The sequence below is a fragment of the Pipistrellus kuhlii genome, unplaced genomic scaffold (assembly GCF_014108245.1).
Source record: "Pipistrellus kuhlii isolate mPipKuh1 unplaced genomic scaffold, mPipKuh1.p scaffold_m20_p_39, whole genome shotgun sequence".
NCBI classification, from domain to species: Eukaryota; Metazoa; Chordata; class Mammalia; order Chiroptera; family Vespertilionidae; genus Pipistrellus; species Pipistrellus kuhlii.
The window spans coordinates 83,757-111,148 of record NW_023425539.1 but is presented as its reverse complement, the minus strand read 5'-3'; the positions used below and the strand labels follow the sequence as shown (position 1 = coordinate 111,148).

Below are 27,392 nucleotides of genomic sequence, written 5' to 3'. Positions count from 1 at the left end.
TTACCTATCTTGTCTGAGTGTGGCTTCAGAGCCTGCCTCCTGTTTGCTACTTCCATGTCATGCATTTCCAGCCGGAGTCCCTGCCATTGTGTTTTGGCTCTTTTCTTCTACAATGACCTGCCTGCTGGGATCCCTGGGTCCCAAAGAAACTTATTAGTACAAACCCAGTGCTTTCCCCACCCCTGCCTTCCTCACTCACGTTTCTGAATGAATCATGCCCAGAGACAGAATTCTGAATTCACCCCAAGTCTGACCTTCACAGCTTTCCCAGACCATCACAACCCATGCTAATGTCCCCCTTCTCCATCTTCTGCAATGTCTGGCCTTCAATATTTTTTTTAATACACATTTTTACTGACTTCAGAGAGACAGGGAGAGGGAGAGAAAGAGACATCATAATGAGAGGGAATCATTGATCAGCTGCCTCCTGTACTCCCCTCACTGGGGATCAAATGCACAACCTGGGCATGTGCCCTGATCAGGAATTGAACCATGACCTCCTGGTTCATAGATCGGCAGTCAACCACTGTGCCACACTGGCCCGGCTCTGGCCTTCAATATTAATGAGCAACTATCATGTGCAGTTATCAGAACCCAATACTATAGCACATGATCACCTTTGCCTTATGTTGTCCTATGATTACATCATCTCTCCTCACCGGGACTATAAGCCCTATGATAGCAAGTAATGTGTTGATCAATTCACCCAAAAAATACATAATCCATTAGTTCATTAATGTATTCCTTCAAGAAATATTTAATGAGCAACTACCATGTGCTGTGGGAAAACTATGGCTAGGTAGATATGGTCCCTGCCCTCAGATAGCTTACAATCTAACTGGAACACATGACAACTAGATAAGCTACTACCAAGTATCACAAATGCATTCTGAGGGGAAATGCAGGATGTGATAAGAGTAAGAATACCTAACCTCATCCAGCAGGTCAGACATTTCTTTTATCCCATAAGAAGCTATAACTTTATTAATAACTAAGAGCCCAGCACCCAAAATTGCACAACCCACCCATTCACCCAGCGCCCTGCCTTGACACCCGAACATCTCCATGTGTGGCTCCAGCACGCCTGGCCCAGCTCCCCAACCCCTCTGGCCTTCTCTGGCTGCTTCAAGCCCTGCTCTCAGTCCCTCAAGTCGCCTCAGGCTGGTCCTGCCTTCTACGGGTGCCTCCCAATTTCTGTCCCATTTCTGGAGCAATGCAGCTGCTCTGCCCAGTCATGGCGCCAGAGGAGAGCATGGAAACCTCCAGCCTGCTGTGCTCCTTTCCCAGGCAGGTGAGTGCAGGGTGCTCTGAGTGCAAGCCGTGGGTGGCGAAGGACTGGTGAGGGGGGCGCTACAGGCTCTCACCCCCGCCCTCCCAGGCATGGGACTTCTCCAGGCGCCTCCCCGCTTCCACCCCATCTCCAGGACCAACGCCCCATTGCACATATGCAGGCAGCCTCCTCCTTTGCCATCATGACTGTGACACTGTTAGGAACAATTAGCATTTTACTTCTTAGAAACAGTACAAATTTCAAACCAAGCTGCAGTACTGTTTTGTACATTTTTAATAGCATAACAGCATTTACAACATCATTACTGTTGTTCTTCAGGGCTCAGACTGAGTGCTCTTGACACATTTCCTTGTGCCTTGACCAATCCTATGTCCTTCATTGTCATGCCTGTTTCATCAGCCTCTTCCTCTTCACTCCGCTCTGGTACAGTTAGAGTCTGTGTGTTTACTTGAAGGTTTGAGACAACTTCACCTTGAACTTCTGAATTTCTCAGCAGATGCTAACTGTGCTTGCTGAGATAAATCCTCAATCTTGCCTTCTCCAAAAACTAGGCAGGTGCCTGAAGCTGGGCTCTTGTAGACATCTGCTTTTGTGCTGGCAAAGACAATATTCTTAAATTTCTGGATAGTGACCCTAGAAACCCCTGTAAACTGTCAAAGACACAGTTTGGACACGGCCTTCCACGCCCTCTTTTCACTCCCGCTGTTTTGTTTACTGGCTGATTCTGCATCACTGTCAGCTGCGGTGCCAGCTGGGCCGGCTGCAGTTGCCTGTGTGGAGTCTTGTTCCTCCAGCTCTGGTGCTGCTTCCTCACTGTCACATTCTGATCCAGACCCTGGCTCAACCTGGGGCCAGCAACTCCCGCTCTGTAGCAGGGCTGCCATCTGCAGCTTCGCTGGGCACTTTGTGCAGGGAACGTGGAACCAGGAAGGTGGCAGAAAGAGGGAGAAGAGCATGGGGCCCATGCCTGTGGTAGAAGGCAAAACATCCTTTTTTTTTCTCTCTTTTTCTATCAATAACGTTTAAGAGGAATCTAAAAAGTCTAGGAAAGGAGAATGAAAGTGTCCAGAGAGAAAAAAAGAGTATATGGAAAAGCCCAGAGGTGAGGGAGCCTAGACCTTGCACAAGTTCTGGAAGGAAGGTAGAGGATGGGGGGGAGGATCAATGGGAGAAGAGGGGAGGTGAATAATATAGTTTAGTGTTTCCTCAAAAAGGGAAACAGGATTACCTTATCTCTCAGCAATTCCACCGCTAGGTATCCACCTAAAAAAAAAAAAAAAAAAAAAAAAAAAAAAAAAGGTTTGGCTCAGTGGATAGTGCATCGGCCTATGGACTGAAAGGTCCCAGGTTCGATTTTGGTCAAGGGCATATACCTTGTTTGTGGGCATATCCCCAGTGGGGGGTGTGCAGGAGGCAGTTGATTGATGCTTCTCTCTCATTGATGTTTCTAACTATCTCTCTCCCTTCCTCTCTGTAAAAAAATCAATAAACTATATTTTTTAAAAACAGAGGTGCTCAACAAATATTTGTACATGAATATTCATAGCGGCACTATTCACAATAGGCCCAAAGAGCAAATAAACATCCATTGATGACTGGATAAATAAAATGTGGTGTACTGTCAGAATGGCTACCATCAACAAATCAACAAATGACAAGTGCTGGAGAGGGTGTGGAGAAAAGGGAACCCTAGTACACTGCTGGTGGGAATGCAGACTGGTGCAGCCATTATGGAAAACAGTATGGAGTTTCCTCAAAAAATTTAAATATACATCTGCCATTTTACCTAGTGATTCCACTTCTAGGAATATATCCTGAGAGACCCAAAACACCAATCAGAAAGAATGTATTCACCTCTTTTTTAAAGCAGCACAATTTACAATAGCTAAGATCTAGAAATAGTCCAAGTGCCCATCAGTAGATGAGTGGATAAAAAAGCTGTGGTACATGTATACCCTGGAATACTATACAGCAGTAAAAAAGAAGAATGTTTTACCCTCTGAGACTCTCTGGAGGAACCTGGAGAGTATTATGATAAGTGAAATAAGTCAGTCAGAGAAAGACAAGTATCACATGATATCACTCATATGTGGAATTTAAGTAACAAAACAAACTGATAAATAGAATAGATCTAGCCGAAACCGGTTTGGCTCAATGGATAGAGCGTCTGCTTGGGGACTGAAGGGTCCCAGGTTCAATTCCGGTCAAGGGAATGTACCTTGGTTGTGGGCATATCCCCAGTAGGGGGTGTGCAAGAGGCAGCTGATTGATGACACTCTCTCATCGATGTTTCTAACTCTCTATCTCTCTCCCTTCCTATCTGTACAAAATCAATAAAATATATTTTTTTAAAAATAGAATAGATCTAGAGACATGGAAGCATGTAACAGAGTGTGGAAACTCGGAGGAAACAGGGGGGAGGGTGGCTGGGTGGGAGGTAATCAACCAAAGGCCTTATATGCATACTAGAGGCCTGGTGCACAAAATTCATACAGTGGGGAGGGAGGCTCTCAGCCCGACCTTCATCCTCTCCAATCTGGGACCCCTCGGGGGATGTCCGACTGCCCATTTAGGTCGGGCCTAAACTGGAAGTCAGACATTCCTCTCACAATCTGGCCCCTAATTGCTCACCTGCCTATCTGCCTGATTGGTGGCCCCTAATTGTCCCTATCCCTCCATCCCACACCCTGCTGGCCTGATCGCCTCTCACTGCCTCTGCATGCTGGCCTGATTGCTCCTAACTGCCCCCCCTGCTGGCCTCGTTGCCCCTAACTGCACACCCCCAATGGCCAGGTCACCCCTAACTGCTCCCCGCCCCGTAACCTGGTCATCTCTTACTGACCCCCCCTGCCAGCCTGGTTGCCCCTCACAAACCCCCCTGCCAGCCTGGTTACCCCACTCAGGCTGCTTGTCCAGTCATTTGGTCATCCCTCCCTCACTAACTCCCCTGCTGGCCTAGTCATATGCAGCCATCTTGTGAGGGCAAGAGGGTTAATTTGCATATTATCTCTTTATTATATAGAATATGCACACAAACAATAGGGTGCTGAAGGCCTGGGGCAGGGATGGGGGCAGGCTAGAGGGATTAATGGGGAAAAAGAGGGCATATGTAATACTTTCAACAATAAAAAATTATTTAAAATAAGTTAATTTTTAAAATTGTGATGTTGCCACACAATTCACCAGTAAAAATAAATGAAGTAATGCTACATATTACAACATATAATAAAAAAATTTAAGCCAATTGAAAGAAGCTAGTAACAAAACCCACCTATTATATGATTCTATTTACATGAAGTTTCAAGAACAGGCAAATCCATAGATTGGTGATTGATAGAGGGAAATGGGTAGTGATTGTTGATTGTTAATAAACATGGGGGTAATGAAATATTCTAACATTGATTATGGTGATGGTTGCACAACTTGGTAAATATACAAAAAACTACCTAATTGTATACTTTAAATAAATAGTATGGTAGGGAAACCATATGTTAACAAATCTCTCATACAAAAAAGGCTTTGTCATTGGAGCTATTTGTACTATTACATCTTTGGTTGCCATAATACTTGATTATTCTGTGTTCTCAGGAGATTCTGAATGCTGAATTTAGAAGCTACAGGTCTTGATGTCTGAAAACTCTCTCAAGTGACTCAGCCACTTTTTTAAAAAGGAGGAAAAAGGGAAGAAAGAAGAGAGGTAGGTTGATATGTGATATAAATATGAGCAAATGAAATGTGGGCAGACTTAAGCAATTAATACAGTATAAGAAGGACAATTTGGAATTAAACTTGTAACTTTCCTTTCAAATGTCATACGTTGATTGATATAGGATTTTATTTTTTATTTTTGTGTATGTGTTATGACATTTTCCCCTTTTTTCAGTCTATGAATTCAAGTATAAATCTTATTTCTGCACTAATAATATTTATAGAAGCATAATATTATAAATTCTAATTTACTTTTCAATTTGTATAAAATAAAGTTATCAATTGCATATAGATAGATTGTAGTGCATACATTTCAAACCTGCTATAAAAATTATTGGTCTTGCCCTGGCCAATTTTGCTCAGTGGATAGAGCATTGGTCTGTGGACTGAAGGGCCCCAAATTCTATTTTGGTCAAGGGCACGTACCTTGGTTGCAGGCTGTAGGAGGCAACCAATAGATGTGTCTCTCTCACATCAATGTTTCTCTCTGTGTGTCCCTCTCCCTCCTTTCCACTCTCTCTAACATCAACGCAAAAAAATATCCTCAAGTGAGAATTAACAAAAACCACAAAATTATTGGTCTTACTAGAGAATGGAAAAAAATGGGACAATAATAATATTCCAAGATATGATAGAGAAATCTCTTTTGAAATGAAGAAAGATGAAAGACTTGTAACTCAAAAATCATTTGGTGTGTTATTAGAAAATTGTAACAAAAGGAAATTGATACACAAACAGAATCTGATGAAATTATTAAACTTCATGTTTGGAGAAATAATCCTACAAGTTTCAAGGGGGAAAGAAGATGGCCAGGTAAGGGGTGGACAGGAGAGGGAGTAGTCAGCCTTACCTCAGAGTTTTCCATAGTTACTTTGGAAAATGGAGGTTAAGCGGGAAAGCAAAGGTCCTCAAAAGTCTATACTTAGCCAAGTTGGAAACACAAATACAAAAGAAAAATCTAAAATAGGTGAAAATTCAATAAATACAGTATTCAGGTACCATTCTTATTTTTAAAATGACTTGAAGATGGCCAGAGGGAAGAGGGTTAGGGACTGGGTGGAGGCAAGTAAAGGGAGGGAGGGGAACATCTGTAATAGTGTCAACAATAAAAACGAAGTGAAAAAATGACTTAAAGCTATTAATAAAAATATGATCCTATCAACAAAGATATTAATAAAAATATGATCCTATTAACAATTGTTATTCCAAGATCTTAGTTTTTAAAAAATCAAAGTATAGAATAAAGGACAAAGAGCACACTTGGGGGAACATAAAGAGGTCAATGATGTGCATGTTGAGATTGAACTGTTCATAGACTCTCAAGTGGAGAAACCCATGGGCAGATGAGAATAACACCTGGGAGTTCTGGAGAAAGTTCTGGGCTTCAGATGGAGATGTGGAGGTTAATATACTGGGATATTAAATAAACAATACTAAATCACTCTGCGGTCCTAGCAAGTCATCAAATTCCATTTTTAAATCTTTTAAATGGTGGCAAATTCCATAAAAAGGAGCAGAATTCAATCACAAGAGCATTAAGATCATGAATATAAAAGTTGTTGATAAATTCCAAAATATTAAACAAGAGTGAGGTATTCTTAAACACTAGCCTCCTTCCCCAGAACTGAGGAAGGAACATTTAGGATTCCAGGTATAAGCTAGCTCCCAGGTAAAGAAAAACTAAACTATGCAGCACAGGATATAGAAAATCCATTTATGCTAGCTTCAATTAAAAAGAAAGGAAAGTAGCCGAAGCCAGTTTGGCTCAGTGGTAGAGCGTCGGTCTGCGGACTGAAAGGTCTCAGGTTCGATTTCGGTCTAGGGCATGTACCTTGGTTGCGGGCATATCCCCACTAGGGGATGTGCAAGAGGCAGCTGGTCAATGTTTCTCTATCATCGACGTTTCTAGCTATAATATCTATCCCTCTCCCTTCCTCTCTGTAAAAAATCAATAAAATATATTTTTTTAAAAATAAAAAGAAAGGAAAGTAAATCAGATGACTCATGTTCAAAAGACAGGGTATTGTGAACACTCGCTGAGGAAGACGTAAGTTAAGAATTTGTAATCAACAAGAAAAAGTCCAGTTCAGCAGAGGTAATCAAGAAAGTGTGAAATTTGAACTTTATTCAATAGTGGCAATTATTTTTAAAGAACAGTTTGGTTAAAAAAAAACACACATGACAAATTACTTCTTTAATAACTGGAGATATATAGATTGGTTCAAAGTTTTTAAAACTTTGGTTCAGTATCACATGGAATAATAAAGAGGAAGACCTTGCTAACAAGTAACTGAGATCCCCTTTCCGAGTTTAACTATGCACCTCCACTTCATCTCTTTCACTTACTATACCAGTGGTCAGCAAACTGCGGCTCGCGAGCCACATGCGGCTCTTTGGCCCTTTGAGTTTTTAGCAAAGGCAGGTTAGGAGTACCCTAATTAAGTTACTAAAAATGTACCTACATATATAGTTTAAGTTTAAAAAATTTGGCTCTCAGAAGAAATTTCAGTTGTTGCACTGTTGATATTTGGCTCTGTTGACTAATGAGTTTGCCAACCACTGTACTATACAATTGTTTAGAATGTAATTTTTAAAAGATCAATAGGAAGGGGGAAAAATGTGACTTTAGCTGAAACTGGTTTGGTTCAGTGGATAGAGTATCAGCCTGCAGACTGAAAGGTCCCAGGTTTGATTCCAATCAAGAGCATGTACCTTGGTTGTGGGCACATCCCCAGTAGGGAGTGTGCAAGAGGCAGCTGATTGATTTTTCTCTCTCATTGATGATTCTAACTATCTCTTTCCCTTCCTCTCTGTGAAAAATTAATAAAATATATTTTTTAAAGTATGATTTGATATCCACATATTAATATCAATATGACTACTGGATAAAGTAATTCAAAAATACTAAGTTTTACCATCATACAGAAATAGATTTCTTTTTGAAAAGACTCTTCCCAGGGCTCCCTTTATGTCTCTGTTCCTCAGGCTGTAAATGAAGGGGTTCAGCATGGGCGTCACCACAGTGTACATCATAGCCATGGCCATCTCCTTCACAGTAGAATTGTCAGCTGATGGGCATAAATACAGACCAATAACTGTTCCATAGAACAGCGACACCACAGCCAGGTGGGAGCCACAGGTGGAGAAGGCCTTGCGCATACCTCTAGCAGAAGGGAACTTGAGGATGGACATCACAATTTGTGCATAGGAGGTGATGATGAGTAGGAACGGGATGATGACATTAAGGCCTCCCATGATAAATATCACCACGTCATTGACTCGGGTGTCAGAGCAGGACAGCTTCAGCAGAGCAGACATGTCACAGAAAAAGTGAGGAATCACATTACTGGCACAAAAACATAGCCTGGCCATGAGCAGAGTGTGTAACATGGCATGCAACGTGGTCAGAACCCAGGACAGCGCCACCAGAGAGAGACAGAGCTTGGGGCTCATGATGGTGGTGTAGTGCAGGGGGAAGCAGATGGCCACATAGCGGTCATAGGCCATGGCCACAAGGAGGAAGCTCTCCATGCTTCCAAAATACAGAAAGAAGTACATCTGGGTCAGGCAGCCTGCATAGGGGATGGATGGGACTTGGCTCTGCATGTTCTGCAGCAACTTGGGCATTGTGACAGAGGAGAAGCACAGGTCAGAGAAGGACAAGTTACTGAGGAACAAATACATGGGCGTGTGGAGCTGAGAGTCCAGGCGAATCAGGAAAATGATGAGGAGGTTCCCGAGGACGGTGGTAAGATACATGGCCAGGAACAGGGCATAGAACAGGTTTTTCTGCTCTGACTCGATGGGCAGGCCCTGGAGGAGGAACTCTGTGATGGCAGTTTGATTCCTTCTAGTCATATCTGTCTCCAGTACCTTGAGGAAGAAAATAATAGTATCCATTAACACCTGAATTTAAAAACTGAACACATTTCTATGATACATGATGTTGTAGGTACTTCACAAAAATATTTTACATCACCTTTTTACAATAATTACAATCTCTGCATTCCAAACCTCTATATTGAGAACCTTAATGATAAAAAAAATAACTTTTTTTTTTTTTTTACTTCTCTTCAATACATAATAATGTTCCAACTTTTCTAAAACACTCTCATCCATTAGCATCTGAGACGCATAATGTATCAGTTTTCCTCATACCATCCTGGCCAGACAGCTCAGGAACTGTAACTGTCCTCTGCTAAATGGAAGTTGAGTTTATTTTAATATATGATTTCTATTGGTTTCAGAAAGGGAAAGAGAGAGAGAGAATCATCAACGATGAGAGAGAATCATTGATCAACGGCCTCCTGCACACCCCTTACTGGCTATTGTGCCTGGAACCTGGGCATGTATCCTTGACTGGAATTTAACCTGGGACCCTTCAGTCTTCAGGCTTATGCTCTCTCCTATCAGCCAAACCGGCTAAGGCTCAGTCAAAATCTTACATGATGATGTTCCCCAGGGCTTTTTCCTAAACACTGTTATCTTATAATTCTACATACATTACCAAGAAATACTTATCTACTTCAAAGGCTTTGATTACCATTTAACCTTCAGATATAAATATCTCTCTAATCTAAAAAAAAGACTATATGTAGCTGTTTAATGATTTTCTTCTCTTGGATGTATCACAGCATTTTAAACTCAATAGATCCCCAAAACAAATCATGACCCTACCCTGCTCTTCTTCCATTCTCTTCCTTCTCTGGTTCCCCACATCTCATTAAAAGAGGTCCAGGCTCTCCTGCCATCAACCTGAGGGTTTTCTTTCATTCCCACCTTTCTCCCATCATCAACATCCACTCTTTCCACAAGTCTGATAGATTCTGCCACTTAATTCCCATTCATCCATTCCTTTTCTCCACCTTCACTACCCTAACCCAACTGACCTCTTATCTTGTTTATACTACTGAATCAGCCTCTTAATTCACATCCCTGCTTCTAACAATCTCTGTCAGTCTCACTGGAAACATGACCATCACTCTCCCTACAATCTTCATGGATCCTCATTGTTCTTAAGATAAATGTAAGATCCCTTTCCAAAAAATGCTTCATCTTTTTCACCCATCCATTAAAGGGAAATATAGGCAATAACACTGGGATAACTGTGCATGATGACAAGATGCTTAACTAGAGGTAGTGTTGTGATCACATTGTAAGGTGTATATACATATGTCAAATCATTATATTGTACACCTGAAACTAATATATTTTATACCACATATACTTTTTTAAAAATATATTTTATTGATTTTACACAAAGAGGAATTAAGAGCGACAGAGAGTTAGAAACGTCGATGAGAGAGAAACATCAACCAGCTGCCTCTTGCACACCCCCCACTGGGGATGTGCCCACAACCAAGGTACATGCCCTTGACCGGAATCGAACCCAGGACCTTTCAGTCCGCAGGCCGACGCTCTATCCACTGAGCCAAACCAGTCCCGACATATACCGCATATACTTAAATTAAGAAGTGACCGTTTCTGCCACCACAGTTTCATCTGGCCCCCTAATTGCACTCACATTTGTCTCTTCGACAGTGCTGGACCTCAATGTCACTACGTCTTGCTCCCAGCCTTTTGCACTTGCTGTTCCTCTTGCTTAACATTTTCCTCCTTCTGCTCTCTCTTCAACGGGCTTGCCCTTACTTATCCTCCAGGTATATTACATGTCACTTACTCTGTCACTTGTTCAGCTAAACCTTCCCTGTCTCCTGAGACCAGATGAGGACCACTGCTGTGTTTCACAGCACACTTTGCTTGTCTCCATAGCACTCAGCGCCTTTGATATTAAAGCTTTATAGCTGTCTTCCATGTGGCTGATGTTTCATGAATATTTGTCGTTTGTGTTTCAGGCTGAGACATGCATTCCTCCAACTTTAAAGACAGCCGAAGTCCTTTTAAGTGAGAGTCACTACTCCTACTAAATTTTCACAGAGTGAGAAGTCTCTAACCTCAACCATTTAATACTGAATATGACATTTTATTATATAATTTATTAATGTGATTTTTGTGCCCAAGGACAATGTTAGAGTAACTCAGATTCACTACTCTTGTCACTAATACAGATGATAAAGGTAATACATAGCTATCTATTTATAGAGATAGATGATAGGTAGGTGGATGTATAGATAGATAGATAGATAGATAGATAGATAGATAGATGATAGATAGATAGATCTACTATTGGTTCTATTTCCCTAGAGCATCCTGACTAAGACACCTTAATGTGCCTCCAAAGCAGACAAAGAAAGCAGAGGAGAAACATTAAGAAATGTGGGAAACTCCTTCAATAATGACATCAATGAGTCCAATTGCTGGGATTTCCACCCCTTGATGCTGTTTGATCCAGCCACATTAACAGTTTTTACCCTTGAACACTATGCACTGACAATACAGTTGGGGGAAATATCAGGTAAATCACACAAATGGTTTCTTTGAATTTTGTTTCCCAGGTAAATTAATGGGACCTGACTCTTATGTCAATCGTAACACTGAGATGACAAACAAGAGACAGAACTTTCAGGTGCTACTACTGGTGACACAATGAGCCTCTCATCTTCTTCGCCCACTAGTCAGTAGATCTCAGCTTGGATTGCACATAAAAACCTCCTAGAGCAGTGCTTCTGGAATTCATGTCCATGCAAATCACCTGGGAGTTCTAATAAAACTCTGATTCTGACTCAGTAGGAAAACAGCTACTTTTTAAATTAGCATTCTGATGATGCCCATCCTTGTCCACCAAATACACAGGAAACTGCAAGCAACTATGATGCTATTAAAAATAAACATCACTGGTCTCCCTAAGACAGATTTAATCACAATACCTGAGAGGGATCCTGGGCCAAGGTTTTTAAAACTGAAAGTAATTCTAAAATAAATCAAGTGCTAGAACTATTTCATTAAAGCGTGCCTCTAAAGTTGTCATTATATTGAAATTATGTTACATTGTGGGAATACATTCTATAGGAAGTAATGGATGCTATTACTGTAGGAAGTAATGGATGCTATTACTGTAAAAAGCATTTGTAACCGGTAGACACTCATCAAAATATTTTAGAATTTGGGGAAGTCTTGGAGGCTGAGAGGTGGAGAAGAGGAGAGTCATCATACCTGAAAATACCGCAGCAGAACATCACACAACCTGAGAAATCACACCGTCCTATTAGAAAGGCCCTGAGAAACCAAGTCATTCATCTGTTAATCTGCTGCCCAACTTAACCAGTTTGTCTGAGAGTGATTCCTTGCCTGAGATTCTGCTCCTCTTTATACACCAAGGCATGTGAGGTAACAGCCTCTGTAGTCATCACCTGTATCTGCAACATCCCTTCTCACATCTCCCATCCTATACATCCCTAGACCAAAAGAAAAGGCCCTGAATCCCAGAGGAATCTAGGTCCTAGAGGAACTCATTAAGTACAAAGTAATTACCTAGGACTGTTCTAGCACCATGCTCTCAGAGCCCTGGAACAGTGACTCTTTACAGTCACTGATCTCACCTGACTATAGTTTGGGGAAAGCTGAGAAAGAAGAGAAGCTCATGTATGGAGGATTCAACACTATCAGTTTAATGGACATTAGTCCTGTGTGGCTAAAGCCTACATTTTCAGAGGTGAAGGAAAATGGTTGGAGAAGCCAACTAGCAGGGACCAGAGTATGAATATCGTAAAATATCTTAGGAATGTATGAGGCTTGACCTCGTGAACAATTAGAAGTAATCAATGTTCTTTGAGCAAAATGCCATGAAAGATACATATGTTGGAAAGATTCTCAGGGTGGTAGAATCTTCCACTGTACTCCAAGTCCTCATAAGCATACCCAAGGAGAGAAATATATCAGCAGCTAACAAGTATTAGATCTCTATTAGCCAACCATATGCAAGTATGTGGAAATCATAAAGAGAGAAGATAAACTCTCCCATGTCTTGTTCAATCTTCCTCAATCCAAGATTGAAAGGGAAATCTAGTTTCAATCCTATTGAGGTACCTGTATCTCCTTATTTCTTTAAGAAAACCTTAATATTCCAGCCACTATTGTTATCTCTACTACTCTACATCTCTTCTCTCAGCCACAGGTGTCAGATTAATTCCTAGTATCCACATCTTCCCTTTATTTCAATTGATCACAAGACCATGGTTGACTTTTATAACTCCTTCTTTCACCACACATTGTATATTTAACTCAGTAAATATACAAAAAACTACTTAATTGTATACTTTAAATAAATAGTATGGTAGGGAAACCATATGTTAACAAATCTCTCATACAAAGAAGGCTTTATCATTGGAGCTATTTGAACTAATGTTACATTTTTGGTTGCAATAATAACACTGTGATTATGTATGGGAATGACCATGTTCCCAGGAGATTCTGAATGCTGAATTTAGAAGCTATAGGTCTTGATGTCTGAAAACTATCTCAAATGACTCAGCCACTTTTTAAAAAAGAGGAAAAAGAGAAGAAAGAGGAAGAGAGGCCTGAGGGAAGGAGGAAAGAGGTTGATATGTGATATAAATATGAGCAAATGAAATGTGGGCAGACTTGAGCAATTAATACAGTATAAGAAAGACAAGCTAATTTGAAGTTATAACTTTTCTTTTGAATGTCATAGGTTGATTGATATAAAATTTTATTTTTCATTTTTGTGTATGTGTTATGACATTTTCCCCCTTTTTTCAGTTGAATTCAAGTATAAATCTTATTTCTGCACTAATAATATTTACAGAACCATACTATTATAAATTCTATTTTACTTTTTAATTTGTATAAAATAATCATTTTATATGTAGATAGATTGTAGTGCATACCTTTCAAACCTGCTATAAAAACTATTGGTCTTAAAAAAAAAACTATTGTCTTGTCCTGGCCAGTTTTGCTCAGTAGATAGAGCATTAGTCTGTGGACTAAAACGTTTCAAGTTCGATTTTGGTTAAGGGCAATTACCTCGGTTGCAGGCTGTAGGAGGCAACCAATAGATGTGTCTCTCTCACATCAATGTCTCTCTCTATGTGTCCCTCCTCCTCCCTTCCACTCTCTCTAAAATTCAACACAAAAAATATTCTCAGGTAAGGATTAACAACAACAATAAATTTGTTGCTGTTACTAGAGAATGGAAAAAAAATGGGTCAATAATATTCCAAGATATGATAGTAGAAGTCTCTTTTGAAATGAAGAAAGATGAAAGACTCGTAACTCAAAAATCATTTGGTGTGTTATTAGAAAATTGTAATAAAAGAAAATTGATACACAAACAGAATCTGATGAAATTATTAAACTTCATGTTTGGAGAAATAATCCTACAAGTTTCAAGGGGGAAAGAAGATGGCCAGGTAAGGGGTGGACAGGAGAGGGAGTAGTCAGCCTTACCTCAGAGTTTTCCATAGTTACTTTGGAAAATGGAGGTTAAGCGGGAAAGCAAAGGTCCTCAAAAGTCTATACTTAGCCAAGTTGTCCTTCAGGTGGAAACACAAATACAAAAGAAAAATCTAAAATAGGTGAAAATTCAATAAATACAGTATTCAGGTACCATTCTTATTTTTAAAATGACTTGAAGATGGCCAGAGGGAAGAGGGTTAGGGACTGGGTGGAGGCAAGTAAAGGGGGGGAGGGGAACATCTGTAATAGTGTCAACAATAAAAACGAAGTGAAAAAATGACTTGAAGATGTAATCCAACAAAGGTATTAATAAAAATCTGATCCTATTAACCATTGTTATTCCAAAATATGAGTTTTTTAAAAAATTCAAAGTATAGAATAAAGGACAAAGAGCACACTTGGGGGAACATAAAGAGGTCAATGATGTGCATGTTGTAATTGAACTGTTCATAGAGCCTCAAGTGGAGATACCCACAGGCAGATGAGAATAGTATGGGCTTCAGATATACCAGAAGCTTAAAGTGGTGGATTTGGATGCCATCACTTAGAGGGAACTAAGGATACAAATGGACCAAGTTTGGAAACCTAGTCCATGCCACAAACAGAGCTGGGATGTTTTTTGTTTTATTTTGTTTTGTTTTGTTTAAATTGTTGGCACTATTACAGATGTCCTGCTCCCCTTCTCATTGAAGTGGAAGAAAATGAGAGGAACCCATGGAATCACATAGTCTGGGATCTTACGTAAATTCAACAACTGACACACAGTGTGACTTAGAAAGTACTAGTAATTGAATGCCATATTTTTCCATCTACAAAATAGTGATAATATCATCTATATTTAGTAGAAATACCATAAGGGTAGAATAAAGATAAAGATAAAAGTTCTTTTATGAAGTCCAAACTACTAAACAGAAGAGAAGCATCCTTCCACTCTGAATTTGTATACTAGCTTCTACCATCTTTTCAAATTCTTAGGGAAATAAATTTTAGGGCCCCTAGAATTCATTATTCCCATGTAAAGACAAAATCTACTCATGCTGTAAAAGGGTTATATATCTCAACTTCAGATTAGAAAACACAAGGTGGACACAAAAATAAATCAGAGGGGGAAAGCGGTTAACAGATAAATAAATTATGTGACCTGTGCTGGGAGAGGTATATAGGAGGTGTTTGGAGGTAAACTAGAAGCTGAAATATTGAGTATTAACCTAAGAGTATAGAGAATTATTTTTAAACCAGGGGCCCAGTGCACAAAGATTCGCTCATAGGAGGTGGGTTCCTCAGCCTGATCTACACCCTCTCCAACCTGGGAGTTTTTGTCTGTCTTTGAAATCATATCAGCGAATTTTCTGAGACCCCAACCCAGTTTAGTTTGTTGCTCACAGAATAATAGAGGCTTATTTTTTTCTTTGCTTCATTGTGGAGATTTCCTGGAAGTTTAAGGATATCTTCCCATTAATTTTTTCTAGACACTCTGATTTTACTATGGCTCTCACCTTTGCTTTCCCTACATCCCCCACTGCAACAGTAACATGCCCCAGACTCACTTTAGTAAATACAATACCATTCCCAGCATTCCTGATTTTAATAATAATATACTGTAATGAATAAGTTAAGAATGTAAGTCATAAAGACCAATTAAAATGGTATTTCTTAAGCTGAGCTTTGCCAAGGATGCCTGGGTTTGGGAAGACAAAGATGTCACAAAGACTCGCTTACCCAGTTCACTGCACAGCTCCAATTTCTCTCTCTTATATACTGAGCAATTGTGAAGCATTTTATTTTAATTGAAGTTCACATGGTGAGGGAAATATATCTGGAATAATAATTCAATATTAGTATATCTAAGAAATAAAAATATGAAAAAAATATCAAGTGTTACAATCATAAATAATGAGAAAATATCTTTCTACAAAAGACTCTTCCCAGGGCTCCCTTTATGTCTCTGTTCCTCAGGCTGTAGATGAAGGGGTTCAGCATGGGCGTCACCACGGTGTACATCATAGCCATGGCCATCTCCTTCACAGTAGAATTGTCAGCTGATGGGCATAAATAAAGAGCAATAATTGACCCAAAGAACAGTGACACCACAGCCAGGTGGGAGCCACAGGTAGAGAAGGCCTTGCGCATACCTCTAGCAGAAGGGACTTTGAGGATGGACAACACAATCCGTACATAGGAGGTGATGATGAGTAGAAATGGGATGACAACAATCAGCCCTCCAATGGTAAATATCACCAAGTCATTGACTCGAGTGTCAGAGCAGGACAGCTTCAGCAGAGCAGACATGTCACAGAAAAAGTGAGGGATTACATTGCTGGCACAAAAATATAACCTGGCCATGAGCAGTGTGTGTAACATGGCATGCAACATGGTCAGCCCCCAGGACAGCACCACCAGGGAGAGACAGAGCTTGGGGCTCATGATGGTGGTGTAGTGCAGAGGGAAGCAGATGGCCACATAGCGGTCATAGGCCATGGCCACAAGGAGGAAGCTCTCCAGGTCTCCAAAAAACAGGAAGAAGTACATCTGGGTCAGGCAGCCTGCATAGGGGATGGATGGGACTTGGCTCTGCATGTTCTGCAGCAACTTGGGCATTGTGACGGAGGAGAAGCACAGGTCAGAGAAGGACAAGTTACTGAGGAACAAATACATGGGTGTGTGGAGCTGAGAGTCCAGGCGAATCAGGAAAATGATGAGGAGGTTTCCCATGACGGTGATAACATACATGACCAGGAATAGGGCATAGAACAGGTTTTTCTGCTCTGACTCGATGGGCAGGCCCTGGAGGAGGAACTCTGTGATGGCAGTTTGATTCCTTTCAGTCATATCTGTCTCCAGTACCTTGAGGAAGAAATAATAGTTTCCATTAACACCCACATTTAAAACTGAATACATTTCTATGAAACATGATGTTGTAGGTACTCTGCAAAAATATTGTAAATCATCTTTTCACAATAATTAAATTTCCATATTTCAAATCTCTATAATCAGAAACCCTGATTGAAAATGACTCATTTTTTTTAACTTTGTTTTAATACATAATAATGTTCTAACTTTTCTGAAACACTCTCATTCATTAGTTTCTAAGACACATAATGTATCAGTTCTCCTCACACCTGCCTGGCCAGGCATCCTCAGTAACTATAATTGTCTCCTGCTCAGTCAAAATCTTACATGACGATGTTCCTCAGGCTTTCTCCTAAACACTGTTCTACTTCAAAGACTTTAATTACCATTTAAACTTCAGATGCACATGTCTCTCTAATCTATAAGAGTAAATACAGTAGCTTAATGAGTTTCTTCCCTTGGCTGTATCACAGCATTTGAAGCTCAATAGATCCCAAAAGCAAATCATGACCTTATCTTGCTTCTCTTCCCCTCACCACCTTCTCTGGTTCCCCACATCTCATTAAAAGAGTTTCAGGATCTCCAGCCATAAACCTGAGGATTTTCTTACATTCCCACGTTTCTCTCATCATCAACATCCACTCCGAAAATCCCATCATCATGCTTCCTACAGTCCATGAGAACAATGGATCCTCATTGTCTTTAAGATAAAGACAAAATTCCTTTCAAATAATGCTTTATCTTTTTCATCCATCCAGTAAAGGAGAAGATAGCCAATAATATTGGGATAACTGTGCATGGTGAAAAGATGCTTAACTAGAGGTAGTGTGGTGATCACATTGTAAGGTATATAAATGTCAAATTACTATATTGTACACCTGAAACTAATATAATATTTTATGCCGCATATACTTAAATTAAGAAGTGACCATTTCTGCCAACATATTTTCACCGGGCCCCCCAGTTGCACTCACATTTTTCTCTTCAAGAATGCTGGACCTCAATGTCACAACTTCTTGCCTCCAGCCTTTTGCACTTGCTGTTCCTCTTGCTTAACATTTTCCTCCTTCTGCTCTCTCTTTACCTGGCTAGCCATTACTTACCCTCCAGGTATATTACTCAGATAAGCTTTTCTGTGTCTCAGACCATTTGAGAACCACTGCTGTGTTTCATATCACACTGTGCTTGCTCCCGTAGCCCTCAAAGCCGTTGAATAATTGGTTTATGCCTGATCCTTGCTAGATAGTAAGATCCATACAGGAAAGGCCATGTCTACTCATGACTGACTGAGGCTGAGACATGTATCCAACTTTAAAGGTAGCAGGAGTCCTTTTAAGAATGACTACATGTGCCGAAATAGGTTTGGCTCAATGGATAGAGCGTCGGCTTAGGGACTGAAGGGACCCGGGTTCGATTCCGGTCAAGGGCATGCACCTTGGTTGCAGGGGGGTGTGCAAGAGGCAGCTGATCCATGACTCTCTCTCATCGATGTTTCTAACTCTCTGTACAAAATCAATAAAATATATATTAAAAAAAAAAAAAAAGAATGACTACATGTATTGAATTTTCCAGAGCAAGAAGTCTCTATCCTCAAGCATTTAACACAGGATATGACTCTTTATTATAGAATTTATGAATGTGATCTTGTGCCCATGGAAAATGTTAGGGTGCCACAGATTCACTACTCTTGCCATTAATAGAGATGATAAAGGGAATAGACCTATATAGCCAGCTAAATATGTATGTAGATAGAGAGATCATCACTTTTTTGGTCTTATCTCTCTGAAGCACCATGACTAAGACACCTTACTGTGCCTCAGAGCAGACAAAGAAAGCAGAGAAGTTCTACACGATGTGGGGATCTCCAGTTGCTGGGATTTCCACCTCATGATGCTGTTTGATCCAGCCACATAGATAGCTTTTACACTTTAACACTATGCACTGACAATACAGTGGAGGTAAACATCAGGTGAACCACATACCTGATTTCTCTGAATTTTGTTTCTCAGGTAAATTAATGGGACCTGACTCTTGTGCCAATAGTATACTAGAGATGACAAATAGAAAACAGAACTTGCAGATGCTACCGCTGATGATGCAATAAGCCTCTCATCTTCTTCACCCACTAAGCCAGTAGTTCTCAGCCTGGATTGCACATAAAAATCTATGAAGGGAATGCTTCTGAAATGAATGTCCATGCAGATCATTTGGACTTCAAGTAAAACACTGATTCTGACTCAGTAGAAAAACAGCTATTTTGTAAATTAGCATTTGATGATGTCCATCCTTATCCATTAATGACACAGTGAACTGCAAGTCACTATGATGTTATTAAAAATAAAGATCCCTGATCTCCCTAAGACAAATTTAGAGAAGGGTCCTATGCCAAGGTATTTAAAACTCAAGGTGCTCTAAAATATAGCAAGGGCTAGAACTATTGCATTAAAACTTGTCATCATATTAAAATTATATTGCACTGTGGAATACATTACATAGAAAGTAATATTTATGGAAGCCACTATTAATTTTAAAAAAAAAGATTGAAACTGGTGGATATCCAACAAAATGTTTTAGGATTTGGGGAAGTCTAAGAGGCTGAGAGGTGGAGAAGAGGAAGGTCATCATACCTGAAAATACCGCAGCAGAACATCACACAATCTGAGAAATCAAGACCATCCTGTTAGAAGGGTCCAAGAGACCAGCTTATTCATCGGCTGCCCAACTTAGTCTGTCTGAGGGTGATTTATTTCAGGACCATTTTCTAAGATTTTGCTCCCTTCTATTCACTAAGCCATGTCAAGTAACAGCCTCTGTAGTCATCAACTGTGCCTGCAACAGCCCTTCTCACATCTCCTATTCTATACAACCCTACACCAAAGGAGTCCTGGATCCCAGAGGAATCTAGATCCTGGAGGAACTCATTAAGGCAAAGTAATTATGCAGGATGGTTCTAGGACAATGATGTCAGAGTCCTGGAATAAGTCACTGATTATACATGACTATACCTTGGGGGAAACTGAGGAAGGAGAGAAGCTCGTGTATGGACAATTAAGCACTATCTGTTTAAGGGACATTAGGCCTGTGGGGCTAAAGCCTACATTTTCAGAGGTGACAGAAAATGGTTGGAGAAGCCAACTAGCAGGGACCAGAGTGTGAATATCCTAAAATAACTCAGGAGCATACGAGGCTTTACCAGGCGCACAATAAGAAAAATTACCCTAAAAACATATTTTGAAAATATTATCAGGGTGGTAGAATTTCTCACTATAACCCAATTATCCATAAACATAGCCAAGGGGAGAGAGATACATCTGTTGCTAACAAACATTAGATCTCTATGGCCCAACTATATGCCCATATCTGACAAAGACTGGAATAAGAGAAAAGAAAACTCTCTCAAATCATGTTCAATCTTCCTCAACCCAATATTGAAAACCCAATATTGAAATCCAGTTTGAATCCCATTGAGGTACCTTCATCTCCTTACCTCTCTATGAAAAACTTAATGCATCTACCACCACCATCATCTTTACTACTCTACAAATGTGTCAGATTAACTCCTAGTTTCCAGTTCCTTCCTATATTGCAATTGATCACTACAGCATGGTTGACATTTATTACTCCTTCTTTCACCACACATTCCATGTTCTCCTTGGCCATAATCTCAGCTGGACAGGGTTCTTTATGTAGTGATGTCATATAAACATTCATTCTGAGGGAATCTGCATCCTCATTAATTGTACCTTTATTAGGTTGTTATAGTTTTCATTAACATGTATTATTAGACATGAAAATATGAAGTGTCACCCATTACATATCTCATAATTTCAGATATGGTCCTCTCTGATTCAGTTGTGTAGAGCAGTGTTTCCCAAAGTGTGGTATGTGTACCCCTTGGGGTACGGGAAGAGTTTGGTGGGGGTATGAGTTACACCAGAGTTTGGTGGGGATATGCACTGCACCGTGCTTAGCTGCACCTAATTCTACATTCTCATGAGTATGAGGGGTACTCAGCGTTACGAAAATTGTAAAAGGGGTACACATGTCAAAAATTTGGGAAACACTGGTGTAGAGCATCCTTGTTTTTCATCCATAATAAATATCACCACCTGGTCTTTATCTATTGGTTCATATAAGATCTGCAAAATGTCCAGGTGGTAGGCTCAACTTCTCTATCAATAAAACCATTGTTTAAGCACTACTCCCTTGAGAAATATATGACACTTCCTGTGTGCCATTTTTAATTCTCTCAGACTTATCTATTCTTCCCACCACAGCTGCAGTAACCAACTCTACAATGACTTGGATTAACTTTAGATGATGCAACCCAAGAACATTTCACCTTGTTTTTGTTCTACACCCTGATTTCCTGCTCTCAGACTTCTCTGACAACATGAAACATGATGTCATGGAGAACTTTCTTGGTACACATAAAAATATTTTGGTATCTGATTCATGATGAGTTAATTGTATAGAGTGTGAGATACAAATTGAGATTCTTATTTGCATATGAAAGTCCAATCTTTTAAGTACTGATGGTTGAAAAGACTATTTTCCACTGAGTTGCCTTTACATCTTTGTCAGTGATCAATAGATGATACATGAGTCTATCCATTTCTAGACTCTATAAGCTATTCTGAATTCTCTATACCTATTTATCTTTTCTCTAATACCACAATTTCCTAATGATTTTACTTAACAGTAAGTCTGGAAACCAGGCAATATGAGTCTTCCTACTTGGTTCTTTGTTTCTAAAATCAACTTTGCTTTTTTACTTTCTTACCTTTACATAAAATTTTATAATCAGACTAGGGGCCCGGTGCACAAATTCTTGCATGAATAGGGAACCTCGGCCTGGCTGGCAATTGAGGTCCATTGGGGGGAGAGAGTTGCCAGCCAAGGGGAGGAACCCGGGGAGGTTGGCCAGCCGGCCCCCCAATCAGGGCTTACCGGGGATGAAAGGCTGGCTGGCAGGTAGGAGGAGCTGTGGGAGGTTAGCCAGCTGGTTCGAGAGGCCAACCGACTGGGCAGAGGGGCTGCTGGAGGTTGGCTGTGGGAGCAAACTGACTACCAGGGGGCCCCACTCCTGTGTTGAGCATCTTCCCCCTGGTGGTCGGTGCATGTCATAGCGACTGATCAACCAGTCATTCTGGTCATTTGGTTGTAACAGTCATTTAAGCTTTTATATATATAGATTGTCTATTTGTACCCCACCCTGTAGGAATTCTAATGGAATTGTGTCAAATCTCTAGATTCTTTTCAGAAATGTCCATATCTTTAATATATTTTTATTGATATCAGAGAGTAAGAATATGGAAGAGAAAAAAACATCAATGAGAGAGAATCACTGATCAGCTGCCTCCTGCATGCCCCCTACTGAGGATTGAACCTGAAACCCTGCCATGTGCCCTTACCAGGAATCTAACCATAACCTCCTGGTTTATAGGTCAATGCTCAACTACTGAACAACAATGACCAGACAAATGTCCCTATCTTAACAATAGTATTCAATCTTCCAATATATCCATTATATATATATATCCATTTCTTCAGATTATCTGTGATTTCTTTAATCAGTGTTTTGTGATTATTTAAGTATAAATATTTGTATATGTTGTATAAGATTTATACCTAAATATTTGTTTAATGCTATTGTAAATGGTACTTTAGAGTGTTTCTTCACTTTCTACATCTTCACTGCTTGTTGATACTAATATAAATTTTAATGTGTTAATATTTTTAATTTATACTAGAGGTCTGATGCATGAAATTCATGCAAGGGTAGACCTTTGCAGCCCTAGCCGCTTTAGCTGCTGTCTTGCAGCACCAGCTGCCTCAGCTGCAGGCAGCCGCTCACCCCCTCCTTCCTCCCTCTCTACCCTCTACCCCCCCCCTACTGGTCATTCTGGAAGGTTGTTCTGCCATCTGGTCTAATTATCATATTAGCTCTTTATTATATAGGATACAGAATACAAACTTAATATATTGACATTGTATTCTCTGACAATACTAAACTCATTTATTAGTTCTAGAACTTTTTTTTTCTTTTTTTTTTTCTTTTTTTTTTACATTTGGGGGGATTTTCTACATAGGCAATTATGTTGTCTCTAAATAGAGATGGTTTAATTTCTTACCTTCAAATCTGCCTACTTTTTTATTTTCCTTTTTCACTGCCTAGGACTTCCAGTACAACAGTGAATAGAAGTGGTGAAAGCAAACGTTTTATTTTGTCCCTGATCTAAGGAAGGAAGCATTCTGTCTTTCATGATTAATTGTACTACTTGCTTCAGTTTCTAAAAAGTTGTTCTTCTATCAGGTTGAGGAAATTTTCTTCTTTTCCCAGTTTGCTGAAATTTTTTAACTCACAAATTTGTTAAATTCATGTTAAATTTTTGGTCAAAGGCTTTTTCTGCCCATATTGAGATGAACTATTTTTGGCCAATTTTCTATGTTTAATACCAAAGGGACACTTGGTACCAATGTGACAATACACATATCTTGAGAAATGTATTTTGAAATATATTTGTAATTAAAAGGTTTTTTGTTTTTGTTTTGTTTTTTTATTTCAGAGAATAAGGGAGAGGGAGAGAGAGATAGAAATATCAATGATGAGAATCATTGATCGGCTGCCTCCTGCATGCCCCACACTGGGGACCAAGCCTGTAATCCGGGCACATGCCCTGACCAGGAATCAAGCTGTGACCTTTTGGTTCACAGATGAATATTCAGCAACTGAGCCATGCCAGCAGGGCTAAATAACTTTTTTAAGTCTTACACAATGATTTTTATTATCATAGGTTTTTCACCTTTAGTTTATTGATGTGATCACTTCAACTTATTATTTTTTAATTAAATTTATTGAGTGGCATCTATAAATATAAAAGCCTAAGCTAACAGTTGATCTGCCAACTAGCTGGTAGGCATGATGTGCACTGACCACCAGGGGGCAGACGCTCAACACAGGAGCTGCTGAGCAACAGCAACTTTGCAGAGTGCCCTCTGGTACTCCAGGACCACTTGGGGGATGCTGGACTGCTGGTTTCAGCCCAACCCCAGAAGCAGGCTGAGGGACCCCACCTGCCAGATGAACCCCACTCACTCCACAGATGCCCTTAGAGCCCCCACACTACCCCAGGTGTGGCAAGCCAGGGAGGGACCACGGAGATTGGCTCCAGGGCATATCTGGCTCATCTGACCCAGTCCTGCCTTGCTGGCCACCTTCTAATTAATTTCCTTTCAATGTGCATGAATCCGTATACCAAGCCTCTAGTTGATTAATAAAATGACATAGGTTTCAAGTGTACAATTCAATGATACATCATCTGCATATTGCCTTGTATACCCAGTACCCAAAGTCAAATCATCTGTCACCATACAGTTGATCCCTTTACCTTTTACTACCTCCATTCTCCTCTCCTCTGGCAACTACCATACTGTTGTCTGTGTCTGTTTTTGTTTGTTTTTATTGTGTGGCAATTTGTTTCTTTTTTTATCTTTATTGTTGAAAGCATTACACATGTCCCCTTTTTCTCTCCCTGCTCCAGCCCCCTGCCCCAGGCCTCCACCACCCTATTGTCTATATCCATGTGTTATGCATATATGTATACAAGTTCTTTGGTTGATCTCTTCCCACCCACCCAACCTCCCCTTCCTTCTGAGATTCTACGGTTCTATGCTGTCAATTTTTTGCTTTCAGTTTAATATTCCACATTTGAGTGAAATCATATGGCTCTTGACTTTTTCTGTCTGACTTATTTTAATTTAATTAATAATGCTGCAATAAACATAGGAGTGGATATATCTTTGCAAATACATGTTATCAAGTTTTGGGGTAGATGCCAGAATAGGGGTTGCTGAATCATATAGTCACTCTTTTCTTAAACTTTTGGACCTCGGTCTTTGAGAGGATTTTATGACTCTGATCCCAAAGGCAAGGGAAATAATGGCAAAAATAAATGAATGTCACTTTATCAAACCAAAAAGCTTCTGCACAGCAAAAGAAATCAATCACAACAAAATGGCTACCAACTTACTGGGAGAAAATATTTTCAAACAACAGTTTTGATAAGGGGTTAAATCTAAAATAAAGAACTCCTACAAATCAACACCAAACAAATAAACAATCCAATTTAAAAAATGGGCAGAGGACCTGAACAGACACTTCCCCCAAAAAGACATACAAATGGACAACAGGTATATAAAAAGATGTTCAACTTCACTAGCTAGTAGGGAAATGCAAATTAAAACTACAATGAGATTCCACCTCACATCTGTTAGAATGGCTATTATCAATAAGACAATAATAAGTATTGGAGAGGTTGTGGAGGAAAAGGAATTCTCATTCACTGCTGGTAAACTGGTGCAGCCACTATGGAAAATAGTATGGAGCTTCCTCAAAAAAAAAAAAAAATTAAGAATAGAGTGTCTATATGACCCAGTGACCTCTCTTCTGGCATCTACACAAAAAATTGGATAACATGTATTTAAAGATATATGCATTCCTATGTTCATTGCAACATTATTCATGGTGACCAAGACTTGGAGACAACCAAAGTGTCCTTCAGTAGAGGATTGGATAAAGAAGATATTGTACATATATACATAGAATACTACTTAGCAATAAGAAAAGATGAAATACTGCCATTTTCAACAACATGGATGAATCTTGAGACTATCGTGCTAAACAAAGTAAGGCAGACAGAAAAAGTCAAGAACCATATAATTTCACTCATATGTGAAATATAAAACTGAAAACAACAAATGAACAAACCAGAAAAGCAAACAAAACTTCATAGACACAGACAACAGTATGGTGGCTACCAGAAGGAAGAAGGATAGGGGTAGAAAAGGGTAAAGAGGGCCAAATATATGGTGATAGAAGAAAATTTTACTCTGGGTAGTGGGCACACAATGCCATATACAAATGATGTATCATAGAATTTACACTTGAAACCAATATAATTTTATTAACCACTGTCTCCCCAATAAATTTAATTCCTTTTATTAAGAAATTTTCTCCATATCTTTTTGCAAAGATTTCTACAGTTTCAAGTCTTGCCTTTAAGTCTTCAATCTATGTTAAGTTGATTTTTGTGTATGGTAAAAGTTATGGGTCCAGTTTCATTTCTTTTCTTGTAGATATCCAGTTTTCCAGCACCATTTGCTGAAGAGACTTTCCTTTCCCTGTTGCTTATTCTTGGCACCTTTGTCAAAGATCAGGTGATCACATATATGTGTGCACGTATTTCTAGGCTCTCTATTCAGTTCCATTGTCTATATATCCATCTCTATGCCAATATCTTACAGTTTTAATTACTGTAGCTTTGTAATATGCAGTGTGGGCAAAAGTATATGTACAGGTCTTTGCGGGGGGGGGGAAACATAACAATTAATAATAATACAAGAATAAACTCTGTTTTGCATACTCACAAAAGATGTGGTACATATATGTAATAGAATACAATAGAAAGGATACAGATGGCAGTAAATCACTTTGGGAATATGGACATTTCACGATATTAATTCTCCCAACCCATAAACATGTCACATTTATTTTTATTTATGTATACTTTAAATTCATTCAGCTACATTTGATGGTTTTCAGTATACAAGTCTTTCACATCTTTGTTAAGTTTATTCCTAGCTACTATTTGATGCTACATCAAACTAAAAAGCTTCTGTACACCAAAGAAAACAATCAATAGAGTAAAAATAACTCCTGCAGAATGGGAGAAAATAGTTTCAAACCATCTACCTGATGAGGAGTTAATATTCAAAATATAGATTCTCCTAGAACGCAATAGAAAAAAAAATAATTATCCCACTTAAAAAAGTGAAAAGTGCTTCTCCAAAGAAGACATACATAAGACTGCCAGGAATTTGAAAAGGGGGCTAAACATAACTAATCATCAGGAAAATGCAAATCAAAACCACAATGAGGTATAGGATGGGTGGATATTATTTTTAAAAGATGAGTATTGGTGAACATGTGGGGGAAAGTAAACACTTACACACTGTGGGTGGGAATGTAGAATGGTGCCGCATGGAAAACAGGAGGGAGGTTCCTCAAAAAAAATTTAAAAATTTAAATTACCATATGAACCAGTAATCCCAATTCTATGGTGAATACATATCCAAAGAAAATTTAATCATGATCTCAAAGAGATAT

General features: G+C 39.5%; 2 protein-coding genes and 1 pseudogene across 2 annotated transcripts; all 3 read right to left on the bottom strand.

Moving 5' to 3' along the window:
• Positions 1-1,360: 1,360 nt before the first annotated feature.
• On the bottom strand, positions 1,361-4,122 carry LOC118702469 (annotated as a pseudogene).
• Positions 4,123-7,903: 3,781 nt separating this feature from the next.
• On the bottom strand, positions 7,904-8,857 carry LOC118702468 (olfactory receptor-like protein DTMT). The gene has a single exon (XM_036408397.1). It carries the CDS (start codon positions 8,855-8,857, stop codon positions 7,904-7,906), a length of 954 nt encoding a protein of 317 aa, XP_036264290.1.
• A 7,401-nt stretch (positions 8,858-16,258) lies between these two features.
• LOC118702467 (olfactory receptor-like protein DTMT) lies at positions 16,259-17,203 on the bottom strand. Its single transcript, XM_036408396.1, has one exon. The coding sequence runs from the start codon at positions 17,201-17,203 to the stop codon at positions 16,259-16,261; it is 945 nt and encodes a 314-aa protein (XP_036264289.1).
• Between the last annotated feature and the right edge of the window lie 10,189 nt (positions 17,204-27,392).

What these genes read in the sequence shown, in the direction of transcription:
- LOC118702468 (XM_036408397.1), bottom strand. Translation starts at nt 8,857, where the DNA reads ATGACTAGAAGGAATCAAACTGCCATCACAGAGTTCCTCCTCCAGGGC.
- LOC118702467 (XM_036408396.1), bottom strand. Translation starts at nt 17,203, where the DNA reads ATGACTGAAAGGAATCAAACTGCCATCACAGAGTTCCTCCTCCAGGGC.